General features: G+C 40.0%; 3 protein-coding genes across 11 annotated transcripts in view; 1 reads left to right on the top strand and 2 right to left on the bottom strand.

Moving 5' to 3' along the window:
• mgat5 (alpha-1,6-mannosylglycoprotein 6-beta-N-acetylglucosaminyltransferase) overlaps positions 1–988 on the bottom strand; it is a 69,096-nt gene extending 68,108 nt beyond the window's left edge. Inside the window, exon 1 of one of the 2 annotated variants that reach the window (XM_034678115.1) lies at positions 803–988. The gene's annotated coding sequence lies outside the window, so the exon portion shown is untranslated. The remainder of the gene's footprint in view (positions 1–802) is intronic. The other variant, XM_034678116.1, reaches the window with a different exon arrangement.
• Positions 989–2,436: 1,448 nt separating this feature from the next.
• On the bottom strand, positions 2,437–14,763 carry clic5a (chloride intracellular channel 5a). 6 transcript variants are annotated; one of them, XM_034678124.1, is made up of 10 exons: positions 14,660–14,763; positions 12,536–12,739; positions 10,661–10,932; positions 8,164–8,238; positions 7,600–8,092; positions 4,766–4,875; positions 4,271–4,396; positions 4,089–4,195; positions 3,782–3,963; positions 2,437–3,611 (listed from the first exon to the last, which is right to left on the bottom strand). In XM_034678124.1, the coding sequence occupies exons 4-10, from the start codon at positions 8,169–8,171 to the stop codon at positions 3,447–3,449; spliced, it is 1,191 nt and encodes a 396-aa protein (XP_034534015.1). In that variant the 5' UTR covers positions 8,172–8,238; positions 10,661–10,932; positions 12,536–12,739; positions 14,660–14,763; the 3' UTR covers positions 2,437–3,446. The 6 variants fall into 6 exon arrangements, with proteins under 6 accessions (XP_034534015.1, XP_034534013.1, XP_034534012.1 ...); XM_034678122.1 differs by having other exon boundaries at positions 7,600–8,238; positions 10,661–10,950; XM_034678121.1 differs by having other exon boundaries at positions 7,600–8,238.
• On the top strand, positions 9,584–15,275 carry enpp4 (ectonucleotide pyrophosphatase/phosphodiesterase 4). 3 transcript variants are annotated; one of them, XM_034678118.1, is made up of 8 exons: positions 9,584–9,668; positions 10,710–10,926; positions 11,168–11,461; positions 11,539–11,643; positions 11,724–11,922; positions 12,049–12,222; positions 12,420–12,689; positions 13,051–15,275. In XM_034678118.1, the coding sequence occupies exons 2-8, from the start codon at positions 10,711–10,713 to the stop codon at positions 13,167–13,169; spliced, it is 1,377 nt and encodes a 458-aa protein (XP_034534009.1). In that variant the 5' UTR covers positions 9,584–9,668; position 10,710; the 3' UTR covers positions 13,170–15,275. The 3 variants fall into 3 exon arrangements, with proteins under 3 accessions (XP_034534009.1, XP_034534011.1, XP_034534010.1); XM_034678120.1 differs by lacking the exon at positions 13,051–15,275 and having other exon boundaries at positions 12,420–12,991; XM_034678119.1 differs by lacking the exon at positions 9,584–9,668 and having other exon boundaries at positions 10,424–10,926.
• Positions 15,276–19,608: the final 4,333 nt, after the last annotated feature.

The following is a 19,608-nucleotide window of genomic DNA, read 5'->3' as shown; positions in this document are numbered from 1 at the left end:
AATCAGCTCTTAAAGTGTTACCACCTCTGCATCTGCAAGTGAGACACAGTCAGCTTAAGTGTCAGGACTTAACAGCATTAACTTTCACTGCTTGTTGTGTGAGTCTGTCACCTGAACGCATCATATCAGACAGCCTTCGCTGGAGTATTTCAGGTTTAACGCTTTCATATAGTGATTCAGAGTAACTCTGCCTGTCGTCCTCCACAGTCCCACTCAGTGCAAGCTGTGGATGTTACCTGCTTCACAGTGGGGGGAAATAAACACGTTGAATGCCTTAAAAAGCTGACTGCATCATTAACAGAGTGTCCTTGAAGTGGATAAATTCACCAAGAATGACTCAGAGTTCATGTTTTTGCTTCAACAACCTGTTCGAGACCCTGAACGACCACACACACACACACTCACACACACACACGTCTGGTTTGTGACATTGAAACGCTCCTTTTATTCAGACGCTAGCTAACCCTGCTCTTTAATAACAATGGGACCCCCGTGCTCGATGCGGGCTCCCTAAAAAACCCAGCTAGCCGTTGGTGTTAGCCGCAGACCAGGTCCGCTCCAGCACAGCTAGCAAGACCTGTTAGTGTCTACATTAGCTTCGTTTCCAGGCTTGAAGGGGCTAGCTGCCACGATCCACCACCTCTCAGTCCCACAACAACACACGCAGCGCCGCAATGACAAGTCTCCCACCCCCGATAGCACACACACTACACACTGCGCCTCTTGCTTCTCCTTCTTCTCCCTCTGTTTCCTGAACAATGGAGCACGGAATCAGCTCCCGAGCTAAAGGGTCTTAGCTTACCTCACAGCAGCGTCCTGTCGGCGGCCCCACGGTGGTGATTCAGAGGAAGGAGACTTTGAGATCCAGGGTCTGAGAGGAGACGTCGATGTGTGGAGCAGACTGAGAGGAAGAGATTCAGCCACAGAGCACGAGCGGCTGGGCTCGCTCTGCCCACTTGCAGAGTGACACTTCAGGGACCGTCGGAATCTGGAGCACCCTGCAGGAAACGAAAAATGGAAGGTAGAGAAGGGGTGGAGAGTAAATATTTACCATATATATATATAATGATGCGTAACAACCCCTGAGGTATGTTCAAAAATTAAATCTATATCCACCCAGACCAGGTACACAATTATTTAAACAATATTAATGTTATGTAAATATAATTTATATACACAAATATATATATATAAACATAAATATTGTATATTTATATATGTTATATGTATAATTTATAAATATACTGGGGGGCTTTTAGTATATCTATTTATATAAATAAACAAAAAATATATTATTAATACATATATACATCAATATATATGTTTATATAAATATATGTATGTAAATGATGTAAAGTAAGTATATGTACACACATATGCACATATATATGGGGATTTTTTAAAATATATATTTTATATATTTAAATATAATTCATATATATATAATTTATATCAAAATAAATATAAATATAATATATATATATATATTGTATGTATAATTTATATATATATTGGGGGGATTTTAGTATATATTGATACATATATACATAAATGTATATGTTTATATACAAATAAATATCTATGTATGTATATATGCACATATATAAATGTGTATACATATGTATATGTATATAAGATATATATATATATAACAAAATATATATATAAAAAAGCCCACCCTTAGATAGATAGATAGATAGATAGATAGATAGATAGATAGATAGATAGATAGATAGATAGATAGATAGATAGATAGATAGATAGATAGATAGATAGATTCCCCCCCAAGTCTATCAGCAGGGGTTGTTGTTTTTATTTTGTAATTTATTTAATTTTATGTTGTATTAAAAAATGTCTCTTGCACTTCTTCAAAATGTACTATCATGAATACAATTTTCTTGCCCCATAATATGAACCTTCCTGTTATTTCTACCAGACTTTATGGTCTATATGCCACTTCAAGGTGTTTTAACATTTAGGGGCAAAATTTTACAGGATGATCCCTAACTCTGTCACAGACCACTAAAAACTTTGTGTTTACTGCCATCTGCTGCTTACACAAAGCTATAGCTCTTGACATTTCCCAGCAATAGGCTCCTGGTATTTTTAATGCAGTGGCGCTGAGCCTGAGAGCCAGTGCTGCTGAATCATTTACAAGACAAATTAGGGTTTGCATTTTTTTCTTCTAAATGTGCTAAAAGGTGAAGTGTTGCTCAATAATTCAAGGGTATAGTAATTTTTGTCTTGTTAGGACTGCGTTCTTGTGAGCCCTCTTGGTATTCATGCAGTTCTTTATTCTGACTCAGCTGGTAATTATGGAGGAAATAAGATCCAAAGTCCGGGTAATGATATTCATAAAATAGATAACACCGTTTCAAACAAAAACAACTCAACCTCTGAGAAAAATAGATTTATTATTCAAATAATTGACATATACACAGTGGGTTCATGGTTTTAATAGTCATACAGGATTTTAATTTAGTAGGGATTCATGTTAGATTCAAACAACATTTACTGTACATACATTAAGAGATAAAGGCAGAGTAGAGCTTGATTCCCTCTAAGGCACGCGTGATCAAAGTACCTTTATAGCAATGCCACACAACAGAGGATGTAGACTTGGTTTGTTTAGATGCAAAAACAACGTGACTATGGAGAGCAAAAGCAGGCTTGATTCGTCTAAGGCATGTGTGATCAAAGTACATTTACCGCTATCAGTTTGCCCTTTATAGCAATACTACAATACAGAGAGTGTGGACTTGGTTTCTATATGCAAAATGCAAAAAGAACACGACAATAGAGAGCAAAAGCTGGGCGTTTGATTTTGAACAAAGATCAGTTTACAAGGAAAAGTACAGAGTAAATCAGACGAGTGTCTCTTTAAGAAAGACGCTACTGCATCCCTGAAGTCTGATGTGACCACGTGACTCAATGTAACAGCCATTGCTAGGCCTGTCAATCATTACCTTTCCACATGGCATAACAGAAGTACAATGTACAAGTTGCAGATTTATTGCCACTTAAAATTCTTTATTTCTAAAACAAAGTCAAAGAAAGAAAAAAGCTGGATTCTCATTTTAGCCATTTACTAATTTAGCAGACTCATGGCCAAATTCTTAAGTCCAGAATATCATACCCAGTAGCTTTATCTTTGCTAAGCTATGATTTGACAATGACTGTTCAGGGACAGGGACCAATTAATTTCCAGTCTGTTGAATTTCTCTTCTACATAAGCTTTAGATGCTTCAAAGCACCTTTAAAATTATCATTCCATGTGCTTTCTTTAAGACACTATACAACTGTGATACACTTGAAAGCACACAGCATTGCATGCTAGCACTAAAAATCTATCGTACTTCAGAGAGTTTGTACCGTGTGATGTACAATTCCACAGATTTCCTGAAGGAACAGAGAAAGTTACAATAGTGACTGCCGAAGAGATGCATTCATTTCCCCAACCTCTTCGCTACATCTTTGTAGGCTTGCTCGATTTCCACATCAGCTGCGCATGTGTTGGTGAACTCATCTCGGCTGTATGCATTGCCCAGATAACGCCACACCCCTCTGAATTCAGATGGGATGTCATAGTTCCTGTATTTCTTTGCAACCACCTGGTGAAAACAAGTATTTTTAGCATCAATGAATCATTTAATCAGTCCTATTAATAGGCAGAAACCTTAAGCAGGACTAAACTGACTTAGGAACATCCCTCTACCTTGACTTGCTGAGCGTATTAAAAGATATCACACAAACAGAAATGTATCAACCTAAAGCAGATTACCTTGACAACATGAAGTTTAGGCAGAAGGTTGCAATCAGCCAGCGTCAGTTCGTCTCCATCCAGGTATTTGCGGTTGGATACTCCATCACCACCGTGGCGTTCAGCCTGGACCTCATCAGGTATCGGACCGTTGAGATAATCATCCAGCTTTGCCATGGCCTTGTCTAGATTCTTCTCTAGTGCTGATACACACATATGAACAAGATCAAAAGTTTAATGCACCATCAGCAAGCACATCGGCAAGTCAAGTCTTAGCAGGCAGAAACCTCAAGCAGGACCAGACTGATTGGTTGACAGCTACACTCACCTCTATTCTGATCCGGTCTTGTGTTTTTAACAAAAGCAGAGAACTTGGAGAAGATGTCATTTCCTGCCGTGTTGGATTTTCGGTTCTTTGCTGCAAGCTTAGGATATCTAAGAAACAGGAACACAGCATTAATATTCTCCTTCTGTTTCAGTCCCCGGTGTGGGTTTATGTGCGGGGCTCACTTTGGTGGAGCCAGCCTCTCCTCCAGATATTCCTCTATTTTGTTGACATCGGTGAGAACCTCCCCCTGGAAGGTGAGGAAGGGCGGGTGGGTCCCCGGAGCCAGGTTGTGAAGGTCAGCAGGTTTCCTGAACAGAGGGGAAGCCTGGATTTTACAACCACTGATATAAATGCTTAATGGAACACAACCTTAGATCTAGATGAGCGTTAAACAAAGAAACCACCATTTTTTAAATAATTTTGTAGCACATAATGCAACATTTTCTTTTTAAATGTACATACTGAATGTATTGCTCGCCAATTAGCATACAAAAATGATAAATTAGCAAGTTTCAAGCATGCTTAAATACCATCATGCTCAATATGGTAAAGTTAATGATGGTGGGAACTTGTAATTTAGCTTTCAATGTGGGAAAACTTGTAGATTAAGGAACATTTAGCTTAAATGCAAGATCAATGGAACCTATCCTAGCACAAAACTACAACTAGCCTATTACCTCTTGAGGTCCACAGTGGTGACATTGAAGACGACACCTTTCAACCAGAGTATCATAAAAAGGCGTTGAGAGAAGGGACAGTTTCCAATGCTCTCTCCATCAATCCCAGCCTGTACACACAAACACACACAAACACACACAAACACACATATGGTAAGAAATAAACTGAAGCACAAATGGAGTCACACACACAAGAGGGTCAAACAAGAGTCCACTTACCACACAAACCTACAAAAACAGTCGTTAACATAATGCTGACTCAATCCTTAACACACATGTAGAATTGCTACAGTAAAGTGAATGTGTGTACATGTGTTTGTTGCTGTGTGTGTGTGTATGTGTGTAAAGCTGCAACAGGACACTGTAATGAGATGCCTCGTCCAACATGAATAATCCACACTGCTTCCATTAGCCGCATCACTGCGCGTATGAACTTCTTGTTCCCAAAATACTGTAGCACTGTAGCAGATATAGAAAACACTTAAACACATACCACACTTAAACATCACAAGACACTCTGTGAATCCGGTGATGCTGACACTCTCCACAGAAATAATGAGCCAAGTCATCTAACTTTAGTTCACAGATTTGTGAAAACAACTCCAACGACTGTGTTATCAAGAAACGCTACTATTTAATGCAGTAGATTCCCCTGCAATATAAAAGCGAATTAGCATGAACGGTTGATGCAACATTAACTTTGCAGGTGTACACAATTTAATTTTGTTGCACTAAAGCTGCTTTAATATGCAATCAGTGCAACATGCATTCAAAAGAGTACACAAAAATGTAAATATTGATAAGTATATTTCTAATATCACGTATATATGAAAGTAGCATTTTACTTAAAAACAACGCTCGAATGTGGCACAACAATAAAATAAACCAGTGCAAACACACTACACTCAGCTGATTATCAAACCCCAATCTCAAACAAGCACAAATTTGTCCCAGCTACATTTATTAAATGATTTTAAGAGACTGTTTTTTTTAACTCTTTTGGTGTACCAATCCAACAGATTATTAATTTCCGTCTATTTAAAGCTGGTCCTCTCAATACTGAAAAGAGCCCACTAATAATTCATGAAGAGAGAGAAAGAGAGAGATTGTCCATGCACGTGGGTGTCAGGTTAACACATGGAAAATCAGCACACAACAACAACATAGCATGCACGCGCTTAAAGGAGCCATCTGAGCATACCATTACAAACTCTATTTTGTACATAGGCTAACTTGAATGTTCTAGTGTGTAGTTCTGATGTAAACACATGAAAACAAACACACATAAAACACCCCACCTTGACAAAAAGTTCAATATCAGGGTCCTTGTCGTCCTCAGCTGCAGAATCCGTCATGGTCAATAAAGAGAAACCTTGCTTGTGTGTTTTGTTCCCCCCAAAAATGTAGGTGTGTTAGTCCGCGTGTGTGTGTGTGAGCAGTTTCAGTTTACAGCAGATTCTACTCCTGGTCCATGAGCTGAAGTCCGCTTGGTCCCATAGCAGCTGTGTCAGAGTGTCAGCTGAGGACGAAAGCCAACGTGAGTGTGTGGGTGTGTGGGTGTGTGGGGGGGGGGACAGAAGCACGAGAGTGTGTGTGTGTGTGTGAGGGGTTGAATTTGTACCCCAGGCCTCAGCAAAGGGGGCGTGACAGTGCTGGGCAAAAATAACCCCCTTGGGTGCAGAGGGGAGGGGGGTGTCAGTAAAGGCTTTAAAGTAGTCAGGAGGGAAAGGGCAGGCAGAGTCACCCAAGGGTGCCCTGCTCCACCCATCTTTTACAGCTCTGATTAGGAGCACAGCCCAGTGACTTTGAATCATCAGGAGTCATCCGCTCCGTTTCCGACTCATCAGCACCCATGGGTCCCATGTTGTGTGTTTGAACTGAGTCGCTCAACTCAAGGAACGAGGAGCAAGGGATGATTCTCATAAAATAACCCCTTTTAAATGCACTACGTCCTCTTATTAACGCCATAGTGAACATGTGTGACCCGTTCTGAAAGATTTACATCATTTGACCAGTTAAGTGTTTAAGCTCAAACATGTGCCGCTCAATAGATTTTCCCTTCAGAATCACTCAAAAAGGCTTCTCATATTATTCAAATTCAACCTAGTGTACTGGAAACTTGCAATTTCACCCTCCTAACTCTCGTCCCCTGTGGAATTGACACTGGTTATGAACTTCAACACATCGGAGGCACTTGGAAGGTCCTATGGATGTTGACAAGGAGGTCACATTACCAGTATAGATATCCAGAAACAAAGACAGTTAAAGGAGAAAGATCAATAGATTAGAGTTATATGGCTATAATTCATGCGCTCATAGTGTCAAAGTGCCAGATTTATGATCTCTTATACTCCAGAGGATCTGGACTTTAGAATGAAATTCGTAGATGATGTAATAAAAGCAGTTAGTGTGAGGTGTGAGGAGGGGTACTGGATACCTGTTATGCTAATGGCACTTTTTTCCCAGAAGCCCACCAACCAGTGATGCACACACGCACTCGTAAACACACGGAAATTCACATGTCCATGCGACAGGAACCATCCCCGCCTATCCCAACACTGAGTCAGAACATTCTAGTCAGTTCATCTTAGGGTTATATTTAGAACAGGCACACACACACTCACTCACTCACACACTCACACATGACATGAAATGACATAAAGACCTATGAATAGAGGTGTGTGTGAACAGCACAGGGACGTGTCGGAGGCTATAGGACGTGTCCAACTCTAGATTTGTACATTTACACACCCACTCTGACCTTGCACATGTGTTCTACAATCTGTGCATACACACACATCATGAAATATCAAAGAGATGAAACCAAAGTCTACCTTGACGTAAAGTGTGACTTCAGTCTTTTCTTTTTGTTCAGGTTCTTCCTTCTCAGAGGCCGATGAAGACGACGAAGATGATGAGGAAGATGACGACCTGCGGGATGAGTCCCTTCTTTCCAACTCCGGCTCTGGAGACGTCCTCTCCAAATTAAGCTCCTTGATGCGCTCCTCCACGTCTATCTTTTGCTCTTCCACTTCCTCTTTCGCCTCCGTCTCCTCTTCCTCTTCGTCCCCAGCGTGAGAGGATGAAGATGAGGACGAAGAGGATGAGGATGAAGAGGAACTCCCTCGCCTCTCCTCTGATGGCAGCCGTGGTGGAGGGAGAGACGGTGGATCTGGTATTTGACTTACAGATGGTCCAGTGTTTTCGTATTGTGCCATCAGGTCGGAGGGCTCAACGTACGGTGTCTCGTAGGACAGGTCGTATAAACCTGACGGCTGGTTCTGGTAAGTGTCCGGGTTCTCGTACACATTATCAGAGCGATCCATTCTGCGAAAAGAATAAAATGGTGGAGCGATCAAGGTGCTCAGCAGAGTGAGTGTGATGCCAACAGTGTCTACCTTATCATGAACAGCTATGGACTTTGGACAGGGAGGGCTGGCCGTCCATGCCAAGGGAGGACAGGGATGATCCTCCTGAGCAGATATGATGTGCTGTTAATTATTCAGTGGGAATGATCTCAAGGTGCATTTAGTAAATGATAACCTCTAAATTTTCCACCTAGTTTAATTAAACATTCCAAGCATTCAATTTTCAAGGCATTGCAAAGGGCTGAAACTTGTTGAATTGCCTCTAAATTGCAGTGTGAGTTAATTAATGCAACTGCACAAAAAATAAGTCTTTAAATGGACCATCATTCACTAAAATGAACCTCAACAGCATTCATTGTAACCTCACCTGTTACACAAACAATCTAATCTTTCAAACACTGTCTCTTGTTTCTATGAAGCCTCTCTGGTGACATTTAATAGTAATTCTTCACCAAGTAATAGTTATTTGTGGCCACCAAATACTAATCCATCCCCACAATTAAATTATCCCAAGGCCACTAAATCATGGTTAGTGGCAATAAAATAGTAATCTGTCCTCACAGTTAAATTATCTCATGGCCACCAAATAATAATTTGTGGAAAGGTCTCAGGTCTGTTTTGGACTGTTTTTTCTTTGTTTGTGATGTAAGTGTGTTTTTACAAAAACACCAATATTCATGCAGGGAAATTTCTGGTGAAAAGTGAACTATTAAAAACATTTTTCAGTATCATGTTTAGCATACCTTAGGTAAATGCGTGTGTGTAGAATAACACAAGGGTATAAAAATTCTGCCTGCCTGGCAACTTGCATTACAAGGCTGCATTGTAATGCTGAGGGTAATGTGTTGTTAATGGTCATGCACTTCTAATCTAGACTTATTTACAATGAGATTGTTTCACTTTCTCGTCCATTATTTATCTTTCTTTTGCAGCCTTTTTCTGTTGCTTGCTTATGACTTCATTCCCAGGTCACAAGGCCTTACCAAATGTCAATGTGGTTAGCCAATTAGCCAATATCCCAGCTCTTATCCAACAAATTTAGTATATCTGAGCCTTTTATCCCCTAAGTTTCATCTCTCCTCCTCCATTGCACCACACCTTCTGCCAAGAAACCAGTCAAACTTGTTGCCTCGCCCCCCTAAAAGGACTTACAGTGCTGCTTTAAGTGCTAAGTTGCAGCTGCGTCAAGTTAATTGATTAAGAGCAGATGTACACTTTTTCCCACCAAAATAAAAGCACTGTGTCTTTCAAATATCACAAATGGAGCTCAAATACGTTTCTGGACTTCTTTTTATCATATACTACAAGTTGTATCATCGTGATACAGAAAATGAGACAGTAGTTTCCCAAAAAAGTAAGGTAGTTATAGAGGTTGCTGCTACACATATTTTGTTTTGAAGGGGCGTACCGGAAATGAAAGCAATTAACAGCACCAATTTGGTGATAGTCCACTATTTGTTCATTTAGAGGAAGTAAAATGATGATAGTGGTAAGTTAGGTCAACTGTGATGCGTGGAGGAAACCTGCAGCAACAGGTAACAGCATTAAACTCACTTTTAACATTTAGTGAAGCTTATAACTCTGCCGAGCTAATGCTTTATAAGGATTTGGCATCTGCGCACGCACTTAACCTATAACGCGCTTGTTACCTCCTGTAGTGCGCTCCTTTACTGTTGTAATAGTGTCTGTGAAGTGTCGAAACTCATCTGTTAGTTTTTAAACCACAGTGACTTGTCTGAAGGATGTCGACACATTTACAGTTGAATTAATTTGCGCAACTGCCTGTTTTTAAAAGACGCTCGCGCGACTTACTTAATTTCTCAGGTGTCCCATGTTATCTATTTCTTCATCTTCACCCTGCTATACCTTGTTTAAATATCCACGAATTATTTGACTTCATTAGAAATCAGCATAATTAGTCTTAAAGTCACTATTTAATTATACATAAGAATTACTTGTTACATAACTAAGGAAAAAATAGGGGAGACTGAGGTGAGTTGCCACATCTCTTATTAGGCTACTTAAGAGGTTAGTGGAGCAAGAGAAAGCCGTTTTGGCTGAACAGGTAATACTAGAACTAATGTGTTTGCTATCTAGAGTGTTGTCTTACACAGCCTTGTTCTAAAAATATATTTGTATTGAGTTAAAAAAAGGATATGATGTGTTGTTCTTTCTGACTAATAGAAATGGTTAGCAAAGGTAATTTAATTCAGGTACCTCATCCTAAATTAGTACACTTGTGAATATAATTCTATCACTTTGTATAATAATATTTGCTATTTTAAAGGAGAAATAGAAATTTGATTTGTACGGTGGCCCTGAAGGACAAAACCAATTTACAAAAACTGTACATCCCTAGTACAAACATTAATGAGAATAACTTAAATTAGTTCAGTTAGCTGGTTTATGGGTTAGCATGACTTGGTTACACTTGTACTTTGCTAAGGGAGTTGACATTGCAAAAATTCCACCATCTAAACAGTTGCTGTTAACATTTCTGGTTCAAACAAGTGTTCTGTAGACATACCATAGTTGTGTGTTACAGTAGACTACAACTTGTTTTCATTTCCCCTTAGGATGTTACTCCAAATACTGCTGGGCTTCCTGTGTGGCATCGCGGCTCAGCAAGATCCCCCACCGCCACTGCTGCTGGTGTCATTCGACGGCTTCAGGGCTGAATACCTGCAGAGGTTCCCCATGCCAAACCTGAAGCTCCTGTATGACCGGGGGGTCCTGGTGGAGGAGCTCACAAACGTCTTCGTCACCAAGACGTTCCCGAACCACTACAGCCTGGTAACCCTGCAAGACATGTGATGCCTGTTTTCATGTTAACTAACTATAAGCTTTATCAGAAAGGACATTTTGAAGCCTACTCTTAAAAGCAGAGAGGGTGTCTGCCTCCCGGACTGTTAACTTTTTATTGTCTCACTACATTTGAACCAGCTTGGACTAATTTACTCCCATATGTTTTTTGATTATGCAAGATAAAATAGTGAATTCTAATAATCCAAATGTCGTTATTTTCCCTCTCCAGGTGACGGGGCTTCACTCAGAGTCTCACGGTATAGTAGCTAACGTCATGTACGACCAGGTCAGCAAACAGCACTTCAATGTCGGCAAGAAAAACGACCCCTGGTGGTGGAACGAGGCAGAGCCCCTCTGGGTTACGGCGCTGAACTCCGGCTACAAGACGGCGGCGATGATGTGGCCGGGCTCCGACGTAGCGATAAGAAACCGTACGCCGACGCATTTCATGCCCTACGACTCCGGGATGACGTTCCGGCAACGATTGGGGACTGTGACCAGATGGATTCTGGGAGATGGAAAGGTAATTTTGGGAATGAAATGAGGAATGTTCGGAGGGATGGCGGCTATAACTGACACCTTATGTCTTTGCTCCAACAGGAGGAAGGAGTGAAGTTCACAGCTCTTTACTGGGAGGAGCCAGACAGGTCGGGTCACAAGTACGGCCCTGACAACACCACCGCTATGGCGAAAGTTTTAAAGGAGGTAAACGTTGCTACAATCATACCTTTTTTCCGCTTTGATGGACGGTCTTCTTATCTCCGTGTCTCCTCGTTTGAGTCCAGGTTGACGACAACATCGGACTCCTGGTTTTGGAGCTGAAGCAGACCGGCCTATGGGGTCACATCAACGTCCTGATAGCCAGCGACCACGGCATGACTCAGTGCTCGGCTGAGCGTGTCGTAAGGCTGGACGACTGCATCCACCCGGACAACTACACGCTGGTGGACCTTGCGCCTGTGACCGCCATCATCCCACACACAGGTGACATTAGCATTCAACCACTTTCAGATAACATCACTGTTTATGGCATTAACACGAAACACCGACCACTGTCCTGTTTGGGGTTTTCCTGACACAAACTCTTATTTCAGTGCATGTGTTTTGCAGATCCAGGAGCCATCGTTGAACAGCTGAATAAGTGTCACACCCATATAAGGGCATATTTGAAAGAGGACATCCCTGAGAGGTTCCACTACAGGAACAACAGACGCATACCGCCAGTCATCGTGGTCGCTGACGAGGGCTGGACCATTTTGCAGCGTGGGAACAAGTTTGAGCATTGTATGTATCTTGTTTGTTACGAAACAACCAACAACTAAGCTAGTTTTGGAGATGCTGTATCTTGGTTGAGTTCTTATGAAGCTAAGCTGGCTTAGAGTTGTACTTGTGCTCTTTTTTTCTCAGGTGATATAAAAAATAAGTGTCTCTGAAAATGTATGACTCCACTCATGAGCTCTCACTCTCTTTACCTCCCTCAGTGGGCAACCACGGCTACGACAACGCCCTAGCCAGCATGCACCCCTTCTTGGCAGGGACTGGACCAAGCCTCCGTCAGGGTTATCGAATCAGCAGTTTAAAAAGCGTTGACATTTACCCGCTCATGTGCCGCCTGCTGTGGGTGCCCCCTCTTCCAAACAACGGCACCCTCTCCCACGCTCGGTGCCTGCTGGCTGTGGAGAACTGCTGGGAAGCCGGTCTGTCAGTGCTCCTGATAGTGGGACTCCTGATGCTTGTCATGGCAGTAGCAAGTAAGTCCTATAGGATCCAAGGGGACCTAGGTTAGAGCTTTGGACAACCCCTAAAAAGAAAGAACAGTGTAAAGGGATTCAAAATGGAGAGGACCATGAAGAGGACAGAAAAGGCATGATTAAAAGTGAATGGTTAAATGCTGGCATATAGACACTAGTTAAAAATGGCTAGAATATCATGAAATCACAAAATGTTGAAGTACTGCTTTTAGAAACCAAAGTCCATCCAAGCTAAGTGGGATAAAGACAGAAAATAAGAAAAAACATAAATAAAAAATAAGTGCATAAAGCAGCACTCCTCCTACATCACTGCACTCTTTCTGTAAGTCAGATCTTCAAAGTAACAGTGTCTTTTCTCCAGTTGTCCTCAGGTTGGTGTGCCGTCGATGCAGCTCAGAACCCCTGATGTTACAGAACTGTATGGAGGCAGAACCCCTCATCTTAGAGAGCGGTTTTGAGGCAGACAACAGCACCGTATGACTGTCTCAGTGTTTCAACAGACGCTTTATGAGTGGGAAAGACTGGCTGCATTGGAAAGCCGTCAAATGCCGCACTCTTTACGCCACGGCACGTGAAAAAAAAGTCTGGTGAGCTGAAGGAAGAGGAGAGTTGCTATTGAAGCTATGCGTTTAACAGATGAAGGGATGAATATAAATCAACAAGGGAACAAAGCTGACTCAGGCTGCACCACAGTGTACAGATTTTTTAAACTTTATTTATGAAACATCCTTAATGCAGTCCATTTCCCACTTAATGCAGAGAGGAAGGGACGTTCTTTGAGAGAGATATTACTGTTACTGTTCATAATTTTGCTGTTGTTAAACACTGTTTAGACTTGATGCTGGTAAAGGGAATATTTAAGAGTCTTTGGTCAAGGAATTATGCTGAGATATGTTAAATGTTGGTTGAATGTTAAATGTAAATTACATTTTATTTAATAATGTTTCTATTTTCAAAGATAAATATATATATATGTATTTTCTATTTTGTTATGTCACTTTTAGTCAGCAGAGGGAGCCAGTTTTTCCTTCCAGATTTAATAATTATCTCAGTGAGATCCTGTCTTCCATAAGTAGCAAGGCTCATAAGTGTATTCAGAGAAGTTTTTATATTTATAAATGTATAAATACATTTAAAAAGTATATTTATAAATACCATTATTTTCTTAATGACTTACCAGGTTAAATAAAGGTTAAATACATTAAATATATATATATTTTACTGTAATTAAAAAAAAACTACAATCAAAAAAGTTAAAAGCATAAAATAATGGTACATTTGGTAATAACTGCTACAAAAGCTGAAGTTCAGCTGTATAACATCTATTTTTAAGCATCTGGTTGGACTTTTCAACAAAGGAATTTAACTCCATATTTGATGTTTTTTACCTTTAGCACTCACTCTTCTTCTTTTTAACCCTCAGTAAACATCTTGTTACACCAAAGCAAACAATGGACTCATCAGAGTGACATGTATATATTATATCTGACAATCAGATCTCCCTTGTTGAACAACAAGCTCCTTTGGTGTCCTAAAGCTTTTAATAACATCCTTTAAAGTCACATTGTTTGACAAGGAGTGCAACAATGTAGCTGTGTTGACTAATCATGGACATTGTTTGTTTGAAGTCAGTCCCACATACACTGCAGCTGCTGGAAATACTCAGGAAGACAACTTCAAGTGAAAGTTAACTTCAACATGTATCTCTCTCACACACAAGACGATTTAAGCTAGATTTACTCCCATGGTGATGATGAATATCAAACTTATTTAAACTTATATATTTACTACTCCAGGTAAAACCGCCTCTGACGTAACACCCGCATTAACCAATGAGAGCAGAGCACTGGGAAGCGTTACCAACCGGAGGCAGCGTTCTTACACAGCTCACGAGAGTGTCAGCGAACGTAAACACCAACAAACTAAGTAGATTAATAATAAAAAGAAGACAAACACGTGGCATTATTTACCTGGGCTGTATTCTTGTCCTCCTTTTTGTTTCCTGTGTCACGGAACACACACCGGGACCTCGTTTGTTTATCACCTGAAGTCACGTTTAATCCCGCGAGATTACTTGAGATCTCATGTTTAGTGTGTGTTCAGAGGATTATGATGTTAAAAATGAGTAAAGTGTGTAGTCTCATACTGTTTTTAAGTGGTTAAGATTTAAAATGTATCCAGTGTGTCGCTAACTTAGCTGTCAAAAGAGAAGATTGCACTTAAACACTTGCATTGCACTGTATGCACATGTTCCCGTCCTGTTGCATCTGCTTTTCTTGGTAAAAAGGAAGAATATTATGTTTTCATGATTATGTTTTGTCAGTTACACCTTTCTTATACCTGTGAAACATAAACTGTGCCATAAAGCAAGTAGCAGTGTCAAACTCAGACCAGTGGTGTTATATGAGATGCAGTGAAGAAACGACTATAGTGTCAAAATGATGTCTTTGTGTTTGTAATGTTTAAATGTGTTTGTTCATCAACATTATTCCCTCTTTCCTTGTCTTTCTTTTGTGATCTCTAACATATATTTTTCATTCTAACCAATCATTCCTTGTTGTTGAATAAAATTCTGTTGATTGAAAACTGGACTTGTGACAAAATGAAAAAGAAAAAGCGACACACATTTGGAAAAAAAAATAATTTATATTCCTTTATATTTTTTTTTCTCCATTGCAGTCACAACAATACAATGTAACAAAATGGTAAATATATAAAATCAAACTCAATACTGACGCATATACATTTCTTTATCATGTTCAAAACCAAATGAACTGTACATGTTTTTATAACTGCTCTACATAATTTAAAATCTGTCATAATTTCTATGTCTGTTTTATTGTAAATCTTTGTCTCGTCACAGATAAATAGACTTTATTTTTCAGGAGGTATTGTAACAAAAATAACACATTTTCTAATGCTGGCCACCATGGAGCCATTTAAAATATCATTCAACTCTTTGCCAGAATACTTCACTATCATAGACACGGAGTACACAGACAAACAAGAAGTACACAAATGTGCTTTCTCGTTTCTCTCCTGATTCGTTTGTGGATGGTCAGAGACATTCGATGTGGATTTGGGAATCCCCCAAAAGACCGGAAGATTCCTGAAGGGTGTTTTTTTTATGAGCCGATGCAGGAGTGGTTTGAACACCTTGGTTAACAGCCATCATCACTTCTACAGGGAAGTCAAGAGGTGATAGCCAGGCAGCCCTAGCTTGAATTGCATGTAGATGCAGCGAATAGACGGTTAGCTTAGTGTGTGATTTAGACTAAAAATAGGGGGAAAACCCCAATCTTTAAATATTTAAGTTAACATATTAGATTTTATGTAACAGGGTTGTTAAAATCCCAGGTATACTGAGAATCCTAGCTAAACTTAGGACTTCCTGTAGTTTCTGCTAATGAAGACAAAAGATGCTTTATTTCATTCTCCTTCTACGATTGACTCCCTATTCACTACGCTATTTCATATTCAGCACTTCATTGTTTTCCCCTACCAAAGGCAGAGCTATCTTAGATTGTTAGCTAGCCCACAACGGTGTAAAAGCCATTGAGACTTCTTTTTAAGTCCCATTAGAGAACTTCTGAAGGCACAACATACTTGAAACATTTCACAACTCCAAATATATCAGTCAAGGCAGATAGCTGTCTCACATGAGTCTGGTTCTGTTCAAGGTTTCTGCCTGTTAGTGTTTTGAGATAACATTTGTTGTGATTTGGCGCTATTCAAATAAAGATTTCATTGATTGAATACTGAGTTCAACTTGGGCTTGATGGGCTGTCTGGCGAATCACCTCTAGAACTTTATCCTGCCTACAGATCTAGTATCAGTGTGCTTACACTCAAGACGACACGATGGCACAGACTCCTACAAGAACACGGTTTCCAGTTAAGCCTTATATTTCTTCCCCTCGTCTTACATTCTGGATATTTATAAAGAACATTTACTATCAGCACATTTAAAAGAGCCGTCTAAGCAAAGTCATCGAACATAGATCTAAATGAGAATTACCAGAAAAAGGTATTTACAATCAAAATGCCAACCACAAGAAATCAAAGTATACGTTGCACATTGAATCTCTAAGAGCTACGTTTTTTTCCAAGCTGAAGAACACAGTATAAAAAGCATGACCCCAACCAAAGAAAAGCTCATGGTACATCTTTTAGATACATCCACGTTAAGGTTTATTATGACCCTGCACTGTGCTTATAGTATCCACACCTGAGTCAAACCTCTGAAATACTCACGTTACGTTTTCCATGATTGAATTTGAGTATTTGTGACTAACAAAAAGAAGGAATGAATCGTTTCTGGACTCAGAAAGTTTAGCATCTGTGCACCAGTTAATACCATGATGAGTAATGTTAATTTCACAGCTCTGGATCAAGCAAGTAAAACTTTGGCTAAAAGAAGCATATGACACATACGGTTATATGCACACGCTCACATTCACACCCTTACAACAGGCCTCATATGCTTTGCAGACCCTGATAGTGGAACATGAATGTGTTTCTCCAACGACTTTCACAATCAGATACACATTCCTCAGTCAGGGGGTCACACAAATCCTGTTTTTTTTTTTAAATGTAAAGGTACATTTCACAGTTTTGCGACCCTCCCGACTACTTTCAACCCATAATTGGACGAAATTATGAAGAAAAATTAAGTGATTTAAATATAAAAAATGTTAAATCATGTTAAAAAATACAAAATGTTAAAAAAAAAGAGTTAAATCATGATAAAAAAATTTAAAAAATGTTAAAAAAAAATGGAACAGCACAGCAACACTTCCTGGTTACTGTGCTATTCTGTGCAAAAACAAAAAAAGGCAAAATGAAATTCTAACGCCGTACGTGAGAACAGTGATATGGTATGTTTGTAAAAGTTATCCAAGCCCAGGATCCGTCTTTGTGTAACCTTGCATAGCTTTGGATGAGTTGCCATACAATAACACTGTCTGGATTTGTATTCCTTACTGACTGACTGACTGAGCGGGCCTGGCTAAGGCTCTGGGTTTTTTTTTTTTAATTTGAAGCTAGCAGACTCAACTGTACACCGATTGGCAACACATGAAAATGTTAAAATTGAAGACGGTAAAAAACGTATGATACCTGCAGTTTGATTACGAACATACAGCTGAGTCTGATAGCTCCATGTGAATACTCCTGTATAAAGAAGGTACTGTAGTTTTTGGTTGTGAACGACCTGATTTGGCTGTGTTTGAACCTGATCTCTGATTGGCTGGAGCTCTGGGCGCAGAGGGGCAAATGGTTTCGAGTCAAAGGTCAAAGAGCAGGACATGGGGGAAGCTAGCGGGGACAGCTGACATAAATCTGCCTTGAACAACCCAGAAGCACACACACACTGAGACTCTTTTAACCTTTGTACTTATTTTCCCAGGAGCACATGTGCCCTCGAATCTAGAACATTCATGCAAGAAATTCACGAACACGACCTGTGATACAAACAGAAAGTTTGTGTTCGTCTAAATGTCACATATTTGTTTTTTTTGAACACCGCTAACACAGAATTCTGTCTCCCTTTGATTTCTTTGCTCACACTGGAGACAAGTTAAATGTACAGTCCAGATCAGAGTGTACCAAACAGTAACACCTCTCTCCTCAGGTTGTTTCTTTTAACGCCGACGATGTCTTAAAAGATTCCACATCCACACACATGTCTGCTAACTGATAAGGCATTGTAGCTTGTAATGCGTCACCTAGTTTTGCAGAGACAGAAGGTGTGGCTGTTTTTTTATTCCGTACACTCTACATGAGGACTGATTGAATTACAATATTCAATCAATCTGAATTTGAAACACTTCATATATTTGGCTAAATTCGTCATACCACTGTTAGCACAACTATACAAAAACCATCCAGCTTTACTCAATAGCACCATATGAATATTGTTCCCAAATTATAAAGGGGTAAGGGATTATTGGACATTAGTGTGTGAGTTTGTGTGCCACTACTTCCCATCATGTGTGTGTATTGTATTTCCCTGCTGTGGCGTAAGACCCTGTGTGCATGCATGCGTTTGTGTGTGTGTGTGTGTGTGTGTTGGTATTCTATGAGCATGTACACTAAGCACATCTCCTTGCGTTGGAGACTTGCATAGCTTCAGCAGGACAGGAAGAGCAATTGTCCGTTTGGACGGAGCCTTTGGCACAGCCTTGGCCGATAACTGAAGGCAGTACTCAAGTTGCACCATAGAATTCAAAGAGACAATCTGCCCTTATTGCACCATAAGTACATGTGTGTTTCATATTCGCACCATATGAAGTGGGGTTAGCAGCCAATTGACTCGTGAGCTTGAGCGTGTTGCACCATATGAACACCGATGTTGCTGCCACAGCCGCACATTCACGCCTACTGAATCAACTCGCCTCTTGGCAGCAAATTACCTAACTTTGTTTTTTTTATTTGATCTGCTAGCACCACAGAAAATAAATGTAAGCTCACCTCATGTCACTTTAAGCTTTGAAGGATACGTCAACATTTTTGTGTTAGTGCCCACCCCTATGGCATTTGGCTGAGAGAGAATAAGACTGTGAAAGTCTGATTTTGGTTACTTTTAAGTCCATAATAGGGGTTCCCAATCTGGGGCTTGTGTCCCAATTTTGGTCGCAAGTTAAATCTGAGGGGTCACAAGACTTTTTAAATAATTTCATCTCTCAAGGCTCCTAAAATTCAGATACTAAAAGTGTTGAAAAGGTCAAAGGATGCCTCTAATTTAAAAAGACATTGTCGTTTTTTCTGATGCTTATCTAGAGTACTGTGTTTTTCGCCGTATCAATTGTGGTTCTGAAAATGTTAAATTTATTTTCAAGGGATCACAAGCCGGACACTTTGGAGACCACACCCCAAAAGGTGGTATAAGTGGTCATGCTTTTCATTTCTAAAAAGAAGAG

Source organism: Notolabrus celidotus, chromosome 24, assembly GCF_009762535.1.
Source record: "Notolabrus celidotus isolate fNotCel1 chromosome 24, fNotCel1.pri, whole genome shotgun sequence".
NCBI classification, from domain to species: Eukaryota; Metazoa; Chordata; class Actinopteri; order Labriformes; family Labridae; genus Notolabrus; species Notolabrus celidotus.
The sequence above is the reverse complement of the archived record's forward strand: the minus strand, read 5'-3'. Positions and strand labels throughout refer to the sequence as shown.